The sequence below is a fragment of the Xiphophorus hellerii genome, chromosome 1, assembly GCF_003331165.1.
Source record: "Xiphophorus hellerii strain 12219 chromosome 1, Xiphophorus_hellerii-4.1, whole genome shotgun sequence".
Lineage (NCBI taxonomy): Eukaryota > Metazoa > Chordata > Actinopteri > Cyprinodontiformes > Poeciliidae > Xiphophorus > Xiphophorus hellerii.
In genome coordinates, this window is record NC_045672.1 from 21,019,307 (window position 1) to 21,039,745 (window position 20,439).

Genomic DNA, 20,439 nt, shown 5'->3' on the forward strand with positions numbered 1-20,439 from the left:
CTCTCAGCCTGGGTTCAGCCCGGGATCACCTCCACATGTAAACAGTGGTGGGTGTAGCCTGTCAGGCTAGTAGAGAAGTTCAGCGTTCAGTTTCCTCATTAAGAGTTTAGCTAAAGGAGTGATGCTTAAGCTTAGCGCTGCGCTCAGGATACAAAACTTCACCGACAACTTGGTTTACTTTCGGCTTTACCGTTTTCCGCTCCTCGATGACTTCTTTTATCTCAGCCTGGATTTGGAGTGAGAGATTCTGGCTTCCCGAAAATGTGTCGTGGGCAGACCTGGAGCGCCCGCCAGCTGGAGTGGAGTACCCCAGACTACAGCATATGCTCTGCCATGCCTTTCCTCTGGCTGTCGGGGTTTTAGTGTTAAGGCTGTTTTTTGAAAGGTGAGCTCCTCTGTTTGTTTTACAGCTTTAGTTTAGTTTTTTATTTTTAGTTAGACCTTTTCTTCCTCCGCTACTATGCTACAACCCCGCGGATACGGCAGTGCTTGCTTAGAAACTGTGATTCATGCCGACTAAAATAAAACAAAATGGAAACTGAAGCCGCAAAAAGTTGCTGCTTTCAGGAGTTTGAACACATGAGTCATACTTTCTGAACAGTGAAAAAGCTCTTGGTGGGCATGTCTTCTCCATTTCAGATAAGTTACTCAATTTGGTTTTGAGGAAAAACTCAGTTGAACTGAGGAATTAGTAAACATCCTTTTCGACATTAGCATTCCTGCGAGATGATGAAACAAAAAGATTTCATTGGGCTCAGATGTTCCTGAGATCTTGCTCTGCCGAAAACAGACGAGCAGAGGTTGTAAGAAGTTTTAAATGCAATTTATTTTGGGACCCACATCCAGATAAGACATTGCAATTCTTAAGAACTTTGTTGATTCAGGAAATGTTAATATTTTTGATTAGAAGTAGCTCCAGCAAAACGGCCATTACTTGTTGAGAAGTGATTAGCTTGAAAATTATTGACTTTTTAGACTTTAAAAAAAGTCTAAAAAGTGAGGTTATAGACTTTAACCTCACTTCGTACTGTATTGTAATTACAGTAAACTGGCTTGTATGGTATGGATTTTGAATTTGAATCTGTTTTTGGCAACTGGACTGATCTGAGTGGAATTTTGATTGTGTATCAACACTATTCAATCAATCAATCAATCAATCAATCAATTTTTATTTCAGACACAAAATTGAATACTGAATTGAATACTAATACTGGATTTCAGTGGCATGGAAAATTGTGCTGCGTTAGTTTACATCATCTTTGTACATAAAGGTAACTCTGTAGTGTACAAAATGTGATCCCCAATGTTGCCATGGATTTCTTATGAATGCCTCAAAATAATCTGCAGCTGGACCATCACGGTGTTGATACCTTTCATATGTGCTGTACATTTTTACAGATGCTGTGTAAATATTACAGCAACTATCAAATTTTAACATTACTTAAATTTATGTAGCCTAATATAAACGCTCTGTCTGATGCTAAATTTGGAGCAAAAAGTAACATGTAACACGTTCTGTCCTGATATGGTAGAACACTGAATACCTAAGCCTTGATTTCAAAACACTATTCAAACCGTACGTGCATCAAAAGCTAAACACATACTTCAAAGATATGGCAAGGCTTGATTTTTCCACAAGATCCATTTTTTCATGGTTAGCTGTCGTGGAAAAATACTATTTCCAAGCACTGTTCAGGTGAAATCACTCAGTCAGGTTTATTCATATATTGTGCACAATACAGAGAGCTTGTAGTGAAGCAGGTCTGGATGAAAAGCTCTGTGATCCATCACAGGATCCGGTTTTTTTTTGGTTTTTTTTTAGTAAGCAATATAGAAAGCAGTTGGCAGCCGGTTTAGTTCCTTCCCAGAGGCATATTTGTAAACCTGTTCTGTGTAAATTTAAGTTTTATTGGAACATCCAGGAATGTTGCAAATCAGCTGCATGATTCATAGACGCCTCATGCTAGCTCTGGCTGGATGAACAAATTTAAAACAACAAAACTGGAGGCAGAATACCATTTGGCACAAATAGCAATTAGCTATAATTCCTTGACAAATCCAGCATTTGATGGTCAATTAAAAATCATGTAGTACAGCTATAAAAGCCTCGTTCAAACACCTCTTTTGAAAGTAGCCTGCTATTCCGGAATAGCAGGTCGTTGCCATGCTGACATGTCATAATGTCTCCGAGTTTCATCCAGAGCAATGGCCAGCTCAACCAGATGATCCTGTGACACGCGTTAGCATTTTGGCCGGACTCGTCCCTCCCAAGCTAGTTTCTCATTCTCACATGACAGACCAACACACTCTGCTCAGACTACTAGGTGCTACATTCTCCAGGCTTTTTAGCACATCCCCGTGTCTCCCTTTTTATAGCTCTTACTCTGCTCTCTGTCGTTGACAAATGCAGTCATTCCTTTCTAACGTATCATTATGGGCAAACTGTAATGTAAATTACCATGGCATCAAATGTCTCTCTCTGGTTGAATGTCTCTTTAATACCAAACGTGTGTGTGTGTCCCCACCCTCTGGTTTTTGCCCCTCTGTCTGTGTGTACACAGGCTGGTGGCCAGACCCTGTGCCCACATACTTCAGATTCAGGCGGGAGCGCCCCGGCGAGTTCAGCCCAACGCTGTCCTGGAGAGGCTCTATCAGTCCAACACGGTACATAAGGGTTGTGTTTGTTCTGTAGCCTCTGTAAACTCTGCAGCACAGTGTTATTGCAGCAGTACACACCACCACAGGCCTAATGATATTCTCAGTAAACACATATTGTTGTATGAAATACCATTGTGGTTTTACAAGCAGATACAGTACTTTGGAAGTAAAGTCCCACTAATACTGTCCTCCTTAGTGTCCAGACACAAGACAACTGGAAGGACTCTCCAAGCAGCTGGACTGGGAGGAGCGGAAAATACAGAGATGGTTTCGTATCCGCCGGAACCAGGACAGGCCCAGCACACAGAAGAAGTTCTGTGAGAGCATGTAAGTCTCAAGAAGGACCGCAGAGTTGACAGCTCAGAAATATAAAGCATTGTCTCAGAAACCATTAGTTTATATAGAATCATCACACACAATATTTTACTCTTTGTATAACAAATCTCTTAAGAAAAATGGCAATTTCTCTTTCTGAGATGACTGGGAAGATTAATTGCACTTTTATGCAATGTTAAAATTTTTTGAAATGTGCTGCTGTAAAATTTCTCTACATTTTTGACACTGCCAAAATTGACCACACCGGTGACGTTGCTTGTCTGCTACAGTTAAACACTGCATCACTCTCACCGTCACATGACCTAGCAAATGCCACAAGGCCAAGACTCCCCCCCTCTTTCTCTCTTCTGAAACACAAACTGCAACAAGATGGAAATAAACAATTAATTGTCGGCCCAGTTCTGCTTATCAGACCGGCATGTTATAAAAGTAGCAGCAAAGTAAGCTTTTTGTTGTACAAGAAAACTTGTTTCTTGTACAAGAAAACTTGTTTCTTGTACAAGAAACAAGTTGTACAAGTACAAAACTTGTACAAGAAGAAAACTAATACAAGTTTTCTTCTTGTGCAAGAAAACTTGTACAGTGCATATGACAAATATGCATATGACAGTTCATATGACAAATAAATGCTGAACTTTGTCAAAAAAGGAGAAGAAAATCCACTTTTTAAATTGAATACATTTTATGATGAGAAGTAGCAGAGGGTTGTTGCTTTGTACAACCCCCTGCTACTTAACAGGCAGCACTTTGTCTTCTGCTAAAACATTTCACAAGGTTGTAGTATACATTGGGCTCCTTGACTAATCTTCCTTGCATAATTCTTGCAGAGATTCTGGTTCCCCTCTTCTGCTCTTTAACATTTCTGTGTTTATTTGACACAAGTAAAATTTTTGAATCACTGCCCAGCTGAAAGACGCAGTAATAATTACTTATTTTCAGTTTTCTGGCAGATGCCACCATTATTTTGATTCAAGTTGCCCTGCTCTAACAGAGACTCCATCACCCTATCCTTTCATGAAGAGGCGCCTGGGGCTTTTGAGAGAGAAATGATCCCACAACAGCTCAGATCCAATGACATGCTTAGAGTGGGCAGGAAGTGTTTTCGTTTTGTTTCACGCCAGACCTGTTTGGAGTGTTAGTCTTAGTTCCCTTAGTAGAAATAAGGGAAGTCCACATTTCCAACAATATGAAACAGGCTGTCTATTAATATTGTCTTCTCAAATTTCATTAAAGATCACCATAAATAATAGTGCTGGCACCTGGAGCCCCTGGTGGAAGAATCAAGACTTTTCATAATGTTATTTTTTCACTTTTAATTGAGTTTTTTTCTCTGAGGCTGACATGATGGGTTCAAACTCAAATATTTCAAATTCTTTGAAACAGTTGGCAGAATTATAGATATTTTAGTAGCAATGTGCTGGAAAATCTTGTCACAGTGTAATGATAACCCATCAGGACCTTCATTGCCATTTTTGAAATGTCTAGTAATTGCCTGCTAAAGGTAGAATGTTTTACATATTTTCTTACAGCATTTTTTCCATGTTTGTCACTGCAGGTGGAGATTCACCTTTTACCTTGTGATTTTTATCTACGCCATTGGCCATTTGTGGGTGGTAAGTTGAGCTATGCCAAAGTAGCTAAGTATTCATACAGTTTGAGCCTTTTCACATTTTGTCATGTCACAAACACAAATGTCAGTGTATTTTATTTGGATTATACATGAGACTCCAGCACAAAGTATTTATAAATATATACTTGTAATAATTTTAATTGTACCAAAATCTCGGCAAGGAGAATATAATAAGACACGGCTAACACACCCATCATAAGTCTGAAGAAGCTCCAGATTTCCACAATTCAGGTGGAAGAATCTGTGAACAGAGCAATTATTGAGCTCTGTAGATATTACACAAGAACCGAGAAATCCGTTATACTTTAAGGGCCAAAAACAAAGTTGGTTCTGGCCCTTCATACTCCATGGGCCAGAAGCCTAAGAGCAGAACTGATTAAATATTAATTAAAGGACATTTCTGCATTAACCACAGCTGTGTGACCAATAAGAAAGTAGTTGTTGGATGCCACCAAACCAGCACTCAGAAAAAAGCCCAGGTGGAGAGATACAATTTTTTTAGTTCTGTCGGAGTGTGTAATGACTTTTAGTCGTGCATTCCACACATCATGGAGAAGTATAGACAGTCTTTACCACAAATCTTGTAGTAAGCACAGTAAACATGTGGGTAAAAGGTACACTAGTCAAGGACAAAATTAAACTTTTTAGCTTACATGCAACATGCTACGAAGAAGTACCATCACAAAAGTGAAAATATTTACTGTAGGAAGAATCTGGGAATATGCTATACTTTGTGTTTATTTTTGGTTGGGGAAAAAAACATTTGGCTATGCTTTGTCCTAATTTAATTTTCTGAGGAGATTTTTATAATCCCGATTTGTTTTTTTTTCCTTGTCATTTAACCTTGCTCTTATTTACTGCCTTTGCTAGTCACCTTGGATGTGGGATACCAGACAGTGCTGGCACAACTACCCTTTTCAGGTCAGCAGTTTTATTTTACTGCTAATTGCATAAGCGTCACATTTTGCACACTTTTTGCACAGTGTTACTCTAATTGGTCCACCTCCATGTTGCTTGTACGTTAGTATGGGTGTGTATTTATGAAAGGTGTGTTTGTTTCTTTCTCCCTCAAAGCCTCTAAGTCCTGGACAATACAATTACTATGTTGCTGAGCTTGCTTTCTATTGGTCTCTGATGGTGTCCCAGTTCACAGACGTTAAACGCAAGGTGAGTCAACAACCAACACTATTGTGCTCCTCTCATCACTTATATTGTAACTAAAGGTGTTTGTTCCTAGAGGCCATGTTTTAATTTGTTTTGCGTACTATGCTTTTTACTTTTATACTGTTTGTATATGTGTCAAAGTATCAAATGCTACCAGCATAAAATCATTGATCTTGATTGTTGAAGTAAAAAAAAAGATGTTGCAATGTGCAAAATATAATGGATTCATTCATATATATTCAAATCATCACTTATGAAATATTTTGTCAGGCAATGACTTTATCTGGCTTTACTCAGCATTTACAGATAAAACTGTGTCCTTCTTGCACACAAATTCCAAGAAAATGTGCCTCTTTTGACTCTTACTAAACAAAAGTTACCTATAGATATTATTAAAAAAGTCAGTTAGCCACTTTAGGTATTTTGATTTGTTTTTCTATGTCTCGTTTTAAATTCTTGAGAACCCTGGTGTTTATAGTTTACTTTTTTCTGAAAGATGTTGTAGTGACTCCTCCTTTTGTTGACCTTCATTATATTGCTATAAAAACATCACTTCTATTGTTCCTTAATTTTGCAGGATGTAACTTATATATATTTTTTTACATTTCTGTTGAAACTGTGATGTCGTGACAGTATGGCACAAGACAGATAATCTATGAAAAAAAAAAAAAAATCAAACTCCTCTGCATTCTGCCCGTGCTCCTAGAGCTAACTAGAAACAACCAATCAGAGCCAGGAGGTGGGTCTTAGCACTGTTAATCACAAGCTCTTGTGGTGCTGCTCATTCCCCCAGTCCAACCCTTTGTCCCTGAAGTTCTGCTGCTAGCAAAGCTTGTTGTGAATGCTCAGATTAGTTAACATGATGGTGGATAGAAAGGTTTTCCTGTAATGGTAAGTTGATCCTCTGCCATTAACAAATTGAGGAGCGAGTATACAAGGTTGATTGACAGCATTGAGAACTTCTTCCTTGTTCTTGTTTTTTTGTTTGTTTGTTTTGGAAAGGGAGCGGCACATTTCTTTAGAACTCGGAGGGAAGAGGCAGAGATTGATCTTTTCACAGATAAGCTGCCTCATAGCATACTGTTATGACAGTATGTTATGAGGCATACTGTCTCATATGCCTCATAACACATTTTACACATTTGTTGAAACAAATGTGTAAAAACATTCTTTATAAAAGTTACATAGTACAGTTTTAAATATCTCAGGAGTTAGATTTTATCTTCAACTACATCAGAAAATATGTACCTTTGCTTGGGTAGATTGGCTTCACATGAAGGTACAAGGTTGATTGTATCACTCAAACAACCTTGTGCCTTCTTGATAAGGGTTATTGGTCGAGTTGAACTTTAGCAAGACCCAAGTCAGTTAAATTACTACATGGTAAATGGCCTGCGCTTGTATAGTGCAACCAGTCATTCATTTATTTATGCACATATTCTCACATGCATATCAGATGTACATAGCCAAAATATAACTATTTGAAAAGCCAATTGAAAGCACGTCAAGTGTAACAACTTCAGATTTCATCATGTTTCCTGCTTCCTTTGTTTTGGCGTTAATCTGTAACTGTTGCATCACCTCAAAAACACCTGGCATAGACGTAACAATCTGGATATTTTATGGCATGAAGTTCTTACTAGAGATTCTGCTGCAGACTTCCTTTTGCTAGGAAGTATTTTTAAAAAAGAACATTTCAGAAAAAACTTTTATGTAGATGGGGTCTAAAAAACTTGATTACATACATCTACCAATAGTTTCTTTGCTTATTTGTATAAAAGAAAGTGGTGTTAATACGGCACCGAATCTAACTCTAACCTAGTGACCCACATTCTGCAACATTAAGCCCTGGTTATTGGCATAATTTATGCAGTTGTGGAATACTTTATTTAGACATGAGCGGCTGCAGGGGTTATTTGAATATGAGATGATTCATTGTTAAATATGTTGTAGACTTAATTTTGTGCATTAAACGATCTGTGTTGTAATATCTGTTGCCAGTCTCTCTTTAGGTTTCTGAAAATCTCCAACATCCTTTTTTAAACTTGAAAAATGTAGATGACTCCAAGAATAAGATGAGCACAAACATAATTCCCCGTCCTAAAAATGAAAAAAAAAAAAAAAGTACATAGTTGGAGAGAACCTTTTTCTTCTGACGGAGGATAGTCTTTTGAACAGTTTTATAAGCATTAATACAGCTTAACCCAGCCGTTCGTCAAAATACCCACTGATTTATCACTCTGTCCTCATTTGTCCCGTCTCATTGTGACGATGGCAGGATTTCATGATCATGCTTGTCCACCACCTGGCCACCATATTCCTCATCACCATCTCCTATGCCAACAACATGCTAAGAGCTGGCACTTTGGTCATGTGTGTGCACGATGCTTCGGACGTCTTCCTCGAGGTAAATGAATGCATAATCAGCTGAAATATGAGTTTAGCTGTTGACTCCAAATGGAGGAATTTGATTCATCATTTCTGAGAGCTGCGACTTGCTCATCTTGTTTCTCAAAGGCAGCAAAGTTGGCCAACTATGCCAAGTACCAGAGGCTATGCGACAGCTTGTTTGTGGTGTTCAGCATAAGCTTTTTTCTCACTCGACTCATCATTTTTCCTTTCTGGTGAGAGTTTATCAATACACTTTAAAATAAAAGGTTTTTTTTTTCTTTACTTAAATGCATTATTTGACTGGTTTTGCTTGTAGGATTGTTTACAGCGTGCTGTTTGAGAGCTGGCAGATTATTGGGCCATATCAGGCCTGGTGGCTGATAAACGGGTTACTGCTGGTCCTGCAGACTCTTCACATCATCTGGTTCTACCTCATCGCTCGCATTGCTGTCAAAGCTATCTTCAAGGGAAAGGTTTGTCTACATCCTCACGCAGCAGTTGCAGTAAATTCAAAAGCATTTATGCTTTTTTTGTGCATTTTAATGTGTCAGGTTAACACAAAGTAGTAATTGTGACCAAAATAAGTATGATTCATGGTTTTGCTCAATTTCTGGTTGCATGTTTAAGTTTGTTGACTGGGAGAAGTTCACTGTCTAGTCAGTTTCATGACTTCAACAGGTTTTCTTCCAGGATTGTCCTGTTTTAGTTGCATCTTTTCTCATCCACTCTAGTTTTCATCTGTATCCCCACAGCACAATGCTGCCATCACCTTGTTAAAGGGGGTGTAAAATTAACTTTTGAGCTTTCTATCATGTTAAAATAGTTCCTCATAAAAAACATAATTAATGCTGCTTTAATTCTTTCATACATGTTTGAGAAATCTTTTTAATTGTTGCGATGATGAGCTGAAAGTGGCGTGTCAGAGCAGAAGCTTCTTAAAGAAACAGAGGCCCATTTTCAAGGCATCAAACTGTGAAGTAAAATTTCTTTAAAGTTATGTTTCATATATACAGCATTTTTTTATAACTGAAGATAGCATTGTTACATCGCATACCACTATGTGGTGAGAAAATACGTTATATTATTTACATTATGTTGTAATTCAGAGGGTTGTCACACATAGTACAGTACTTTACATAAGACAACAAAAAAAATCAAGTTTGGTCTCATGTGACCAGAGCGCCTTACTATCCATGTTTGCTTTGCCTCCTACATGAATTGTGACTAAATACAAGTAAGACTGCTTGTGCCTTTCTTGAAACAAGGTTTTCATCTTTTGCCTTTTTCCTTCCTGGGCTTCTTTGCTGCTCTTCTTATCAGTTTAGGTTGACAAGCTTTTGACCATTTTTGTAATACCTCCTCTATTTTCAGATGAATTTACACTGATATGAAATTGCATAAAGTTGGAGTCCATTTAATTAGACGATACAGAATTATATATATGGATATGAGAGTTAAAGGCCGCTGGTTAAGTATACACCCCACACCATTTTTCAGAAAAAAATTATGTCTATTATTTGACATCAAGTGCATAATTTGTTGCTTGAATGTGAAAAATGTGAGGGCATGAAGACTTTAGCAAAATTGTAGCATGGACTTAAACAATGCTTGTTTAAACAATGGGTCTTGTTTCTGTTATCTCCAGGTGTCAAAAGACGATCGCAGTGACATAGAGAGCAGCACAGATGAGGACATTTCCTCCAATGGCAGTAAAAACTGTCAAACCTCCAAACTGAGGGACAGCAGCCACACCGGTGTCCTTAATGGAGACACTCATGACCACTGAGAGGGGACCGATTCTTTATTCCAATCATATTTTATTTCAGTTATACAGGTGAGACTCACTCTACACCTTATTAAAATGAACTTTGAATTATTTTTCCTACAAAGAGTGCTAAGATGTTAAACTCCAAGGTTAGTGCACAGCCTTGGACACTTGAAATGTTTACGCCTACTGTTTTTCTCTCAAATACACAAGAAAGATATGAGAAATGCAGCAACCGGGGAGCTGCTTACAATGCTTTATGCTTGTAAATAGATTTTCTTATTGACAATGACTGCTGTGAAACAAATCACTGCTTCCAAAGTTGTATTATAGAGACATATGCTTCTGTGCTTTTTGATTTAACTCGACAAACATCCCAAAGTTTTCTTGATAAAAGTGCAATAAATGCAGTGATTGTAGTGTTGGATCTTTCCTTTAATGAATGGTAGTTTCATTAGCCTCATTTTAACACTTAAAGCCCCCATTATTAAATGTTCTTCATTTAAAAGGCGACACTCAAATGGATCATATGCTGAAGTAGTTTGCATAAAACAAAACCAACACATCACCTAAGTACCGGTACACGTTTTTTACTTTTAGAATATACTTCAACGTATATGGTGCTGGTCCTGCTTACGTAACCACATAGTCTTGGGTCTACAGGAGAAAAAATTGTTCTGAACAAAACCACTCTGTAAGGGGGCGAATACTTTCTCAGTGTTGGAAATGGATGGTATTTGTGTCTGAGCGTCACTTCAGGTTTTTGGGTGGAACTTGAAATGATCTCCTCAGTATCTAATGTTATGACATGTATCCAACATTTCAAGGGCATCTTCACTGAAGTCATTATACTTCAGGCTGAAAGAGGAGAGAATAAATGAAGTTAGGTTTTGATAACATGCAAACACTTTAAAAATATTGAGTTTGCCTAAAGTTCATGATTCAAGTGTGCCCAACGTACTTTAACTCCTTCATGTTTGGTTTTTCCTTCATGACTTGGACAATCGCAGGGACAGCAGCAGCATCAGTGAGAGAGTTGTTTCTCAGCTCCAGGAGTTTCAGGGTATGACTGGCTCTGAGAGCAGCACACAGGTCTTCAACACAGGCATCTGTCAATTCGGTCATTTCCACGCTATGTTGCAGGGAAAGCAAGTAGATTCAGAGTGGTGCACTGCAAGTGGGTTTTGAAAAAAATAAAAAAAAACAAGAGCATTTTGTTTTCTCCTCATTAGGTCACCTCAGTTCCTCCAACAAGCAGTTTGGATGAGCAAGAGCATCCCAGAGATATTTAACGCCATGGTCTCCCACTTTGTTGATGGCTAAAAGTAGAGATTTGATTGGACATATCCCATTTTTAAGAACTGAGCCCAGTTCCTCGAAGACTGCTGTGGTTAACTCGCATCGTGTCAAGCTGCAGAAAAAGTCAGGACAATACAGGGCTGTTTAGTGAATATTTACAAATCGTATCCTTTAAAAAATACATATTTCATGTTCCTCACGGTTTGACATGAAATGAGAAAAAAGTTTTCTGTTTTAGGTTGGGTAAGCTTGCCAAAATGACTTATTTTTGCTAACTGGCAAAACAATTAAATTGATAATTATTTTCTTCAAAGTTTACATGTGGAAATGTTTTACAGCAACTTCTCAAACACCAGTTTCTTGTATAACAAAGAAAACAGCTAAGGTACCAGGAAGAGTATATCTGTACCTAAACTAAAGGCTGAGTTAAAATATATAATTAGCAGATGAGCTTACTTCAGGATTTCAAGGGGCAACTCGGTGATTTGAGGCCATGGCAAAGCAGCAGCGCCCCCTCCTGTCCCAAATTATTCAATGACGGGTCAAGCTCTGACAGAGAGCAGTGTTCAGACATGAAGACCTCCTTCAAACTGGAGCAGCATGCACCTGTCAAATCATTGTCAAACAATCTACAAAACAGATAAAAACATATAGCTTTTAGAAAATCAAATTACTCCAGGTTACCGAAATTAAACTGAGCCTATCGTGATTTTATGACCTTAAAGCAGATTCTTACCCGAGGCTCCGCAGTTTACAAAGTGGCTGTCGGAGGGCTTTGCATAAAGCTTCAACTCCACTGTCACCAGTCATGTTCCCCTTGAAGTCGATTTTTGTCAACTGTGATTGACTGGAACACAAAGCTGATGCAAAAGCCTCCATGGATGCTGCAGTCAAATTACAGCTTTGAATCCTGTTAACAAGAAAAGTCGATCATTTGACAAAGAATGGACATGTTGAAATATGAATCCATACCATTTCAGAACTTACTGGAGCTCCTGTAGTCTGCAGTTTGGACTTTGCATTGCTTCACACAGCTTTGTGAAGCCCTGATCGCCGATCGGATTAAACATCATTTGTAAAATTTGGAGTTGGGAGGCTCCTGCGAGCAGCAGAGAGGCCAGGTCGCCACAGCAGGCCGCAGTCAGACCACAGACATTAAGACTTCAAATATCAAACACAACAACAACTCCAGTTATGTTCTGTCTTTTCTTTTGAACATTGTCTACAGTGTTATGGAAGCCTATTTGCCCACTTACAAATTTTTCTTTTCTTTTTTCTTTTTTACTGTTTAGTCGCAATTGAATGTTTTGGATCAAACAAATTTCAATATCAATAGAAAGCTGGGTAAAAACAAACTGTTTTTAAAATAATGATATCAGTTATTAAAGAGAAAAAAGATATCGAAAGCAACCTGGCTTTTTTAAATTATTTTTTTAATTAAAACAATTGTCCAGTCACACTGGAGGGTTTCATGAACTGCATGTTTAGTCATGTCAAAGCATTTTAATCAAATTTCTGCTTAAATTTTGACTAGGCCGGTGAAAAGTCTTCCCTTTGTACTTTTTACGTGATTCAGAGCAAAAAGCAGGAACATTGTCCTGCTGCATCACCCAAGTGAAAAAGATCGCCCCCTTCAGTCAGTCAAACAGTTTGATTGTTGTATTTTTTTTTTTTTTTCGTTTTCTTAAATTCTCAGAATGTTGTAAAATTTAAAGACCATCAAAGTGTGTTTTGGCAACTTGACATTGAGTTTAAGTCAAACAATTGATTGTCTAATTGATTGTTAACAATCAAATTGTTTGATCTAATTTATGTTAATGTGGAAAAAAAATGTGATGGGAATATTTTATCACAGAATTGCATTATCAGCAAAAAACAAAAAGCATTTCAAAAGGGTTTTGCCTTCCTTTAGTCCATGCAGCTTGGCCTCTCTTAATCCCGCACAGAGAATTTGCAACTTTTTATCTCCGAGGTTGGAATGAGAAAGCTCCAGCTCTCTGGTGACGCCCGTGCTGACAGCTGAAGCCAGAAAAGGGATGGAGTCTTCATGTATGGAGCAGCTTGACAAGCTGGAGAAGACAGCATTGCATTTCATATATATGATGCTGAACACATTGAATGATAAATGTTTATAATTTTTTAAGAGCACTTTCCACTTACGTCACAGTGTGCGACAGACTCACAGATGGAGCCAAGACCTCCATCATCTCTCTTAATATTGTTGTTCTGGACACGCTCAACTCTTCCCTTTCACCCAGACATGTGATTACGTAATTCAGAGCTGCACAGTCCTGGAGGCTCGGGTTTTCATGAAAGATGCACAGGTGTGCAGGAGGGTTGAGGATTTCCTTTACCAAACTCTCGTTCTGGGCTTGATGCAGCAAATGGAAACATCTGTAGTGTTTAGATTTGTCGTATTTCTTCAGTGTTTTCTCTGATCTGCTTTTAAACCAGCTTTTAAAACCTTTAATCTGATCACAGCTGAACATTCCCAGTAAGTCTTCCAGCAATCTGTACTGGACTGGCTCAGAGAGCCCTGACATAAAGAAATCTAGAAACTTTGAACAACCTTTGTGATTATCCAGCATCTTCTCCGCGTCTTCGTGTGTCGACGGGTCCAAAAAGAAAGCCACAGCCAAGACAAACTCCTGCATCAGTTTGGAGTGGAAGGAGAGCTCTCCTTCACCGTGAACTCTCAAGAAACTATCCACAGAGGTAAGACTCTGTTCAAAACCAAAGGAATCAATATCGTGTTTGGAACAACTTGAATGTTGGTCGTGGAGGCAGCGAGATGCCATTCTGCCAAGAGTCAACATTAACCCTCTACTGCGTTCTTTGTTTAGTGAGAGAGTCTGAATCAGGTGGACCAAGATATCCACAAACAGCTGAGACAGAGTCTCAGAAAGTTTAGTACCTGAATCAATAAGCCGCTTGTAAATGGAGCAGACTGTCCAACAAAACCTGGGAGAAACACAGAAATCATAAAAGCCCAGAGTTCTTTCCATGTGCAGAAACGCTTCACTAGCTGAAGTGGAGTCAGGGAAGAAGTTGTTAAAGTAAACCTCTCTTTGCGGTTTCTGAAACCCCAACACATCCATTCAAATCCCACCGATGAACTTCATGCCCTCTGTGGGCCTGGTTGCAACAAGAAAGGTGGCTCCTTTCAGCAGGGATCCGTGAAGCAGACTGGCCAATAAGCAGGACACAGAGACCAGATGGTAAGGGTCAGAGGTTAGGGTGTGTACTGAGGGGTCCAGGCTGTGCTTAAACTCATCCAGACCATCAAATACAAACAACACACCATCAGGCTCCTCTGTAACCAGACGTGTGAAGTCTGGGGGCATTTGATGGTAGCCTTGTTGGATTAAAGTTTCCAAACAAAGTTCATCTGTAGAAGAGGCTATTTTGCTAAACTGGAAGTTGAAAACATGAGAAAAGTTTTCAAGGCATTCTCCATTAGCCCAATCGACAACAAGCTTGTGCAAAGCGGTGGTTTTACCAGAACCTTCTGGACCAACCACTACAACAGTTCTGTTCTCACCACAGAGAGCAGTCCGGATGGCGTCATCTAGGAAACCCAGGTTATCATCCTGAGCGAAAGCGGGGACAGGTACGTACTTCCGGCTGTTAATGACGCTGGCAGGAGACTGACCACCGAGAATAGTTGATGTGTTTTCTGTCTGCAGGATGCGAGTCAGAATATCAACTTTATCCATTCTGATAGACATCCAGAAATAACAGCTAAGACACAATAAACGCAGCTAACATCCTTTTTGCTTACATGCAAAAATAAAAGTTCATGCGTGATTATTTGGTTTTCCTATACCTCGAAAAACTGTCCATGAACGTGTTTACGAGAGTTGTACCCTGCGGAGGCTACGTAGTAAACTTCGAGGGAAAGTTGTTGGGGGGAAAAGATGTATAAAAAACTGTTGTGGGGGAAATTATTCTAGCGCAAGCCACAGTTTCAGATTCAAAGCAGCCCGTCGTCATAAAACGGGAAACCAGGAAATGTCGGAGGGCAAATTTACCCGGCACGCTGTCTTAGAGGCAATATGAGACTCCTCCTTCTTTCAGTCACTGGTGGGTAGAGTGAACTACGCCACGCTGCAGCAAAACAGAAAGGGACGGGGACGGACCACTGACGGTCTTCAAGTACACCTCGCTGGCCCTTCTCTGTGTGTGGCATTAAGAAACCTAAAGGGTACGCTTGGATGAAATTACAGGAATTGTATTCATAGCTGTATTAATCCACAAAGAGGCGCTGTTTATACATTACCTTCTGCAACAATGATCCAGACCTTCATTGGATGTTCCTGGTAGGAGTTCCAAAATCATCTGTTTGACATTTCCTTTTTCTGCTATAAAACAAGTTTGTTGTCATTCTTCTCTTTGATTTAGAACTAAATACGTCACGGTACAATTTTAGGCCATTTAGTCTGTCATCTACGGCTGGTGACGATGTTCTAATCTCTTTTTAGTGTTTTCTTTATTAAATATCAACATCTTCCTTTTAATACGTATCTTAGTAGACTTGGGAAACACTCCTCCATGGTCCCGATGACATCATGGTGGCCCATGTCTGTCTGTTTTAGTGCTGATTCAAAGAAGAAGAATGGGAGAAAAATGGGCTGACTAGAACAGACAAACCAGCAAGCCAGAACCTAAATTTAAAAGCTGCTTTTATTCACTGTGATGTTCACTGTTTCTTTCTTTGTCATTGAAAACTTTTAAAAAGCTTTGTCTTTATTTTTGGCTCCCTGCATCTACGGTACAAATAAGAACCAAGTTCATCCAGCACAATTTTTAGTTTTCTTGTAATTTCATGGGAGGAAATGCCAAGAGACCAACTGGATTATTTAAAATGTATTAGTTTGACCAAATCGAGTTCAATCTGTTGAACAAATTGGAACTCTAAAATGTGCTGAGGTGATGTTGCGTGAAATAAATCAAAATTCGGCAGATAAAGAATAATTACAAGTTCAATGTAAAGTCCAACAACTCGGTGCTCTTTGCTTGTTTCCATTTAACTCTTGTGAAAAACCTCTGAACTTAATCTCCAGTTCTTGACACCGCTTCATAGCAAACACTGAAAAAAGGTCAAAACAAAACTGCTGAGGAGTTTCTCAAATGTTCCAGATGTTTAAGAGCAATCCCTCTGACTAAGAGAGAGAAAGAGACAGGTGAATCCCAATTTTGTTCAGAGAAAGTAAACATTCACTGACCTGGCTGCCGATACTCTTGTCCTGCCCTAATTAAAACTGTTTTCTGGTGTCAGAACCTGCAGGGACCCCAAAGGCCTTCCTCTTCTGAATTTCTCTAGTTTTTCTACCAAAGTATCCTCAAAGCTTATTCAGACATCAAGAACCTACATTATAGGTGAGATGCTATGAGAGATATTGACAGACGCTTTGAAAAAGTGATTAAGTGAAATCTTCAATCTTTAACCTTTGATCTTTACTCAGAACAAAATCACCCTTTAACTAGATGGAGCTACATTTCAATAATTGCTTATAAAAAGACTGAAGTGGTAAGCATAGTGATTCTGAGATTCAGATTGTATTTCTGTTTCTAGGATTTAACAAAAATAATATCAGTTATAATAATAATAAAACTTTTGCGGAAGAGAATGGATACAGTTTCTTTCATGTTGTGAAAAAGCATGTTTTCAACTCAATGACAAAAAAATTGATGTAGAAAATATTAGTACTTCATTATGTTTGGAAATTCAATTAAATTGTTCAAATAAAAATGAACAAGTGTTAAAAACTAACTTTTTTATATCCATATTTAAAGGCTCATTAACAATTGTAAAGAGCCATTGTTTGAGGTTCAAAGAGGGACATGTTGTTTTTAGAAAGATAAAATAAATAAATAAATACTAAATCACGGGGCTTTTGCACAGTTACATGCACTTTACTTTAATTCCCTTTAGTACTTCACTCTGCAATAAATTTTTGCTCTCTGTGCTTCGTCATCTGGCACCGCATCAGGAAGATTTTGCTGGTGACTGTAGGATAATTTACATTTATATGAGTAAGTATGGGAAACGTTTCACCCGTCAGTCTGCAAAAACCCAAAAGTTTTGAGTCAGCTCAACAACAATGCAAAACGTAAACTTACTAGTAAGCAGGACTTCTTAGCCCTGAGGGTGCTGTTGCTAATGAACAATAATATCTCAGCTGCTGTTGTCATGGAAACGTCCAAGTTATACAACCATGTAAATTATTTATTTATTTATTTTAAGTTTTGTGTCCAGCTTTATCGTGTTTAGTGACAACACCAATGCCAAAATGTTGCCTGTAGTTATGCTGGCCTTTTGAGGCAGACGTTGGCGAGAAACAGGACATCCTCTGGTTACCATAATAAAGGTTGACATACCATCTTTTTTAGAATGGATTTTAAAAGTTTATTACTCTTTTAATAAAGTGTTATTCCTCAAAGACCTTTTTTTTTAGTTGTAGAAAATGAACAAAATTATCTCGCATTTTAACTAATAGGGTAGCTTAACTGATGTCATTAAAGGACTTTTGACCGTTTACACAATTCCTACTCATAGATTCAAATAAATCAAAAATAAAATGTGTGCATATTGTTACACAGTTTTTGCTGGTGAAATGTTGACAGTGTTCTCAGTGTGCTGGAGTTGTGGGAAAGCGGACGAGAATTAGTGAAACATTTTTGCCTGAATGTTCTGACGCTTCTGGATAAATTTGCATGTTGAGGACGGATTCCAGTTAAAGAGTGGACACTTGACATCATCCCCCTGTTATTTGTCTGCATAAATGACACTTTATAACAGAAGATTGTAACTGGCTTAACACTGTGTAATTGCGCTGCAATACATCTGCTCTGCACACGCCTCACATTTTGCTTGTACTGGTTACCAGAAGCATCTTTAATGAGCTTCATTTATAAGGCAATGTAAAAATAAAGAGTAACACACTTAATTTGCTGTAGAATTCTTTATATTTTACATAAGTATAAATAAAACACAAATCAATCAGTCAAGAGTTTTATTTGATGCAAGCGAGGCAGTTTTCATTAGTTCTGGACTCAGGTATGTCATGTGCCACACTGACAAGGACGTGCTGCCTCACAGAGGCAACATTGCTGAAGCCAGTAATTATAATCCTACTATTTAAATTAGTCATAAATTCTAATGAAAATAATAAACCCTAACATAACTCAAGAAACAATTAGATTTAGATTAGCATATCCCCTCCTCCTAAATCTGTATTTACAGCTAAGTTTAAAGATATTGAGAATAATTACGCACAAGCGCTCCAAAGAAGAATTTGAGACTGATGCTATGCGTTAGTGTTACAAACTCTTGTAACACTAACACTTGTAGCCAAAGAAAAATGGCTCAAAAGCTTAAATAATTAAAATAATTTTTCAGTTTTTCATATTTCATATTGATCACTTAGTTTATTGGTTGATAACAAAGCAGAATAGCTGTTACTTTCCCTACTCTCCTTCCTCCATCTCCTCCTCTGATGCAAACCTTTTCCCCGGGTGTTGTCTCTTCTCCTCGGCGTGACTTTTGTTGATGTTTTCCAGAAAGTCGAGCAGCAGGCTGGTCTTACTGCAGCTGTCAGAGTCCAAAACACCACACGGACTGCTGGTGCTTAATTCCGGACTGGAGTTATCCCAAAAGCGTTTTCCTGGGTGCTGACGCTTCTCCAGCTCTGACATATCTTCCTCTCCGTCCTCAGTCCAGTCCGCTTCACCGTCCTCATCTTCGAGAAGACGCTTACCGGGATGCTGGCGCTTGCTGTGCAGCACCAGATAGCGCTTGCCCGGGTGCTGGCGCTTGGAAAGTTCGCTGAGCAGCGCGACGGGGCTGTCGGGAATGTGTCCCGTGGTGGAGCGCTTCCCCGGATGCTGCCTCTTCTGGAACTCCGTGAACGAATGCATTTCATCTTCGCGCTTGCCGGGGTGCTGTCTCTTTTGCATATCCCAGAACTGCTCGTCGTCGACCACCTCCCTTCTGCCCGGATGCTGCCGCTTCTCCAGGTCCTCGAAGTACCTCTTGCCGGGATGCTGTCTTTTTGTCACCCATTCTGGTTGTGAGAAAATCCCATCTGGACAAAAAGAGTTGAGAACTTGTTTAGTATTGCTCTAATACCGACCGAGTCTATTCTAGCATAGACAAGCTGCAGCAAGAGGGATTTTACAGTTGGTGTGCGCCGTGCGTAAATTACGCACAAGACAGCATCTTACGGTCCATATTTCCCCAGCTCTATTTCTCTCTATCTCTTTAGAAATAGAGAATCCAACAACATTTTGTAATTATTCATAATTACGTTTGAGGGGAAAAATAGTTCCCAGGAAACGGTAAAGACAGTGAGGCTTAGGTAACAGGAAACAATATGTAATGCTGGATTCAAACAAGTAAATATACATTTAAAAAACAGCATGACAGTATGATGCTGCAGAGTCAGCTTTTTCTTTCTTTTTTTTGTCGAAAAATAAACCCAAACCATGAGCTTCACGCACCATTTCTAACGTCTGCATCCTGCAGCTTTTTGAGAATAGACCGTAAGAGGAGGCTCTGTGCTCTCTGTAGCATGAGGTTGTCTATGGTGGTACTTCGGTCCATCTCATCCTCAGCAGGGAGACCCTGTCCATCACACACTGCCAAGTTGCAGATCACAAAAGATGCCAGGACCAGAAGGCTTGCCGACTTCATGGCTTTATTTTTTCGCCCTCTACTAGAAAAAGATTCAACACAAAGTCAAAGTTTTATTAGAAATCATGCTTAATTTATGAAGTCAATAAAAGATTAATGATGCACGAATTGCATTGTTTGCAGAAACAAACAAAGCTCATTTACAAGTGCAAGACGCACAGAAAACCTGATCTATCCAGGTAAGGTGAACCATAATCTCAAATCTAGAATTCTGAAAAGCGCCAGACTCACATGAAAAGTATCCAAATTCTCCTCTTCCCCACCCCGAGGCACCGCTGGCAGCGTTGCTAATGGTTTCTCCCCGCTTCTCGGAGCTCTTGGTGACCCTTTAGGCCAGATCCTGGAGGTATATGAACTGACAACTTCTTCGGCTCTGCTTTTATACTTCCCGCTCACTGTCGTCACACAATCCCGGGAGTAATTTTTCAGGATCTCTCGTCCCCACTGATGTCATATACCAAGTCGTGCGCAACTGGGTTTGGTGAATGATCGCCCCTACAA

The 20,439-nt window shown here is 39.1% G+C and overlaps 2 protein-coding genes and 1 pseudogene across 3 annotated transcripts; 1 reads left to right on the forward strand and 2 right to left on the reverse strand.

The window, feature by feature from the left end:
* On the forward strand, nucleotides 1-10,363 carry LOC116708203 (ceramide synthase 5-like). The gene is made up of 10 exons (XM_032546354.1): nucleotides 1-385; nucleotides 2,562-2,664; nucleotides 2,855-2,985; nucleotides 4,550-4,607; nucleotides 5,495-5,545; nucleotides 5,699-5,791; nucleotides 8,067-8,195; nucleotides 8,306-8,412; nucleotides 8,496-8,652; nucleotides 9,825-10,363. Exons 1-10 carry the CDS (start codon nucleotides 207-209, stop codon nucleotides 9,963-9,965), a joined length of 1,149 nt encoding a protein of 382 aa, XP_032402245.1. The 5' UTR covers nucleotides 1-206; the 3' UTR covers nucleotides 9,966-10,363.
* Nucleotides 10,252-15,481, reverse strand: LOC116720230 (NACHT, LRR and PYD domains-containing protein 12-like; annotated as a pseudogene).
* A 2,712-nt stretch (nucleotides 15,482-18,193) lies between these two features.
* Nucleotides 18,194-20,295, reverse strand: trh (thyrotropin-releasing hormone). Of its 2 annotated transcripts, none has more exons than XM_032567562.1 (3): nucleotides 20,170-20,295; nucleotides 19,746-19,957; nucleotides 18,194-19,330 (listed from the first exon to the last, which is right to left on the reverse strand). In XM_032567562.1, exons 2-3 carry the CDS (start codon nucleotides 19,936-19,938, stop codon nucleotides 18,714-18,716), a joined length of 810 nt encoding a protein of 269 aa, XP_032423453.1. In that variant the 5' UTR covers nucleotides 19,939-19,957; nucleotides 20,170-20,295; the 3' UTR covers nucleotides 18,194-18,713. The 2 variants fall into 2 exon arrangements, with proteins under 2 accessions (XP_032423453.1, XP_032423368.1); XM_032567477.1 differs by having other exon boundaries at nucleotides 19,746-19,960.
* Between the last annotated feature and the right edge of the window lie 144 nt (nucleotides 20,296-20,439).

What these genes read in the sequence shown, in the direction of transcription:
- LOC116708203 (XM_032546354.1), top strand. Translation starts at nt 207, where the DNA reads ATGACTTCTTTTATCTCAGCCTGGATTTGGAGTGAGAGATTCTGGCTT. An exon ending in CTTCGGACGTCTTCCTCGAG is followed by an intron (nt 8,196 to 8,305) that starts GTAAATGAATGC and finishes TGTTTCTCAAAG; the next exon opens with GCAGCAAAGTTGGCCAACTA. An exon ending in CTCATCATTTTTCCTTTCTG is followed by an intron (nt 8,413 to 8,495) that starts GTGAGAGTTTAT and finishes TTTTGCTTGTAG; the next exon opens with GATTGTTTACAGCGTGCTGT.
- trh (XM_032567562.1), bottom strand. Translation starts at nt 19,938, where the DNA reads ATGAAGTCGGCAAGCCTTCTGGTCCTGGCATCTTTTGTGATCTGCAAC. An exon ending in GGATGCAGACGTTAGAAATG is followed by an intron (nt 19,331 to 19,745) that starts GTGCGTGAAGCT and finishes CTTTTTGTCCAG; the next exon opens with ATGGGATTTTCTCACAACCA.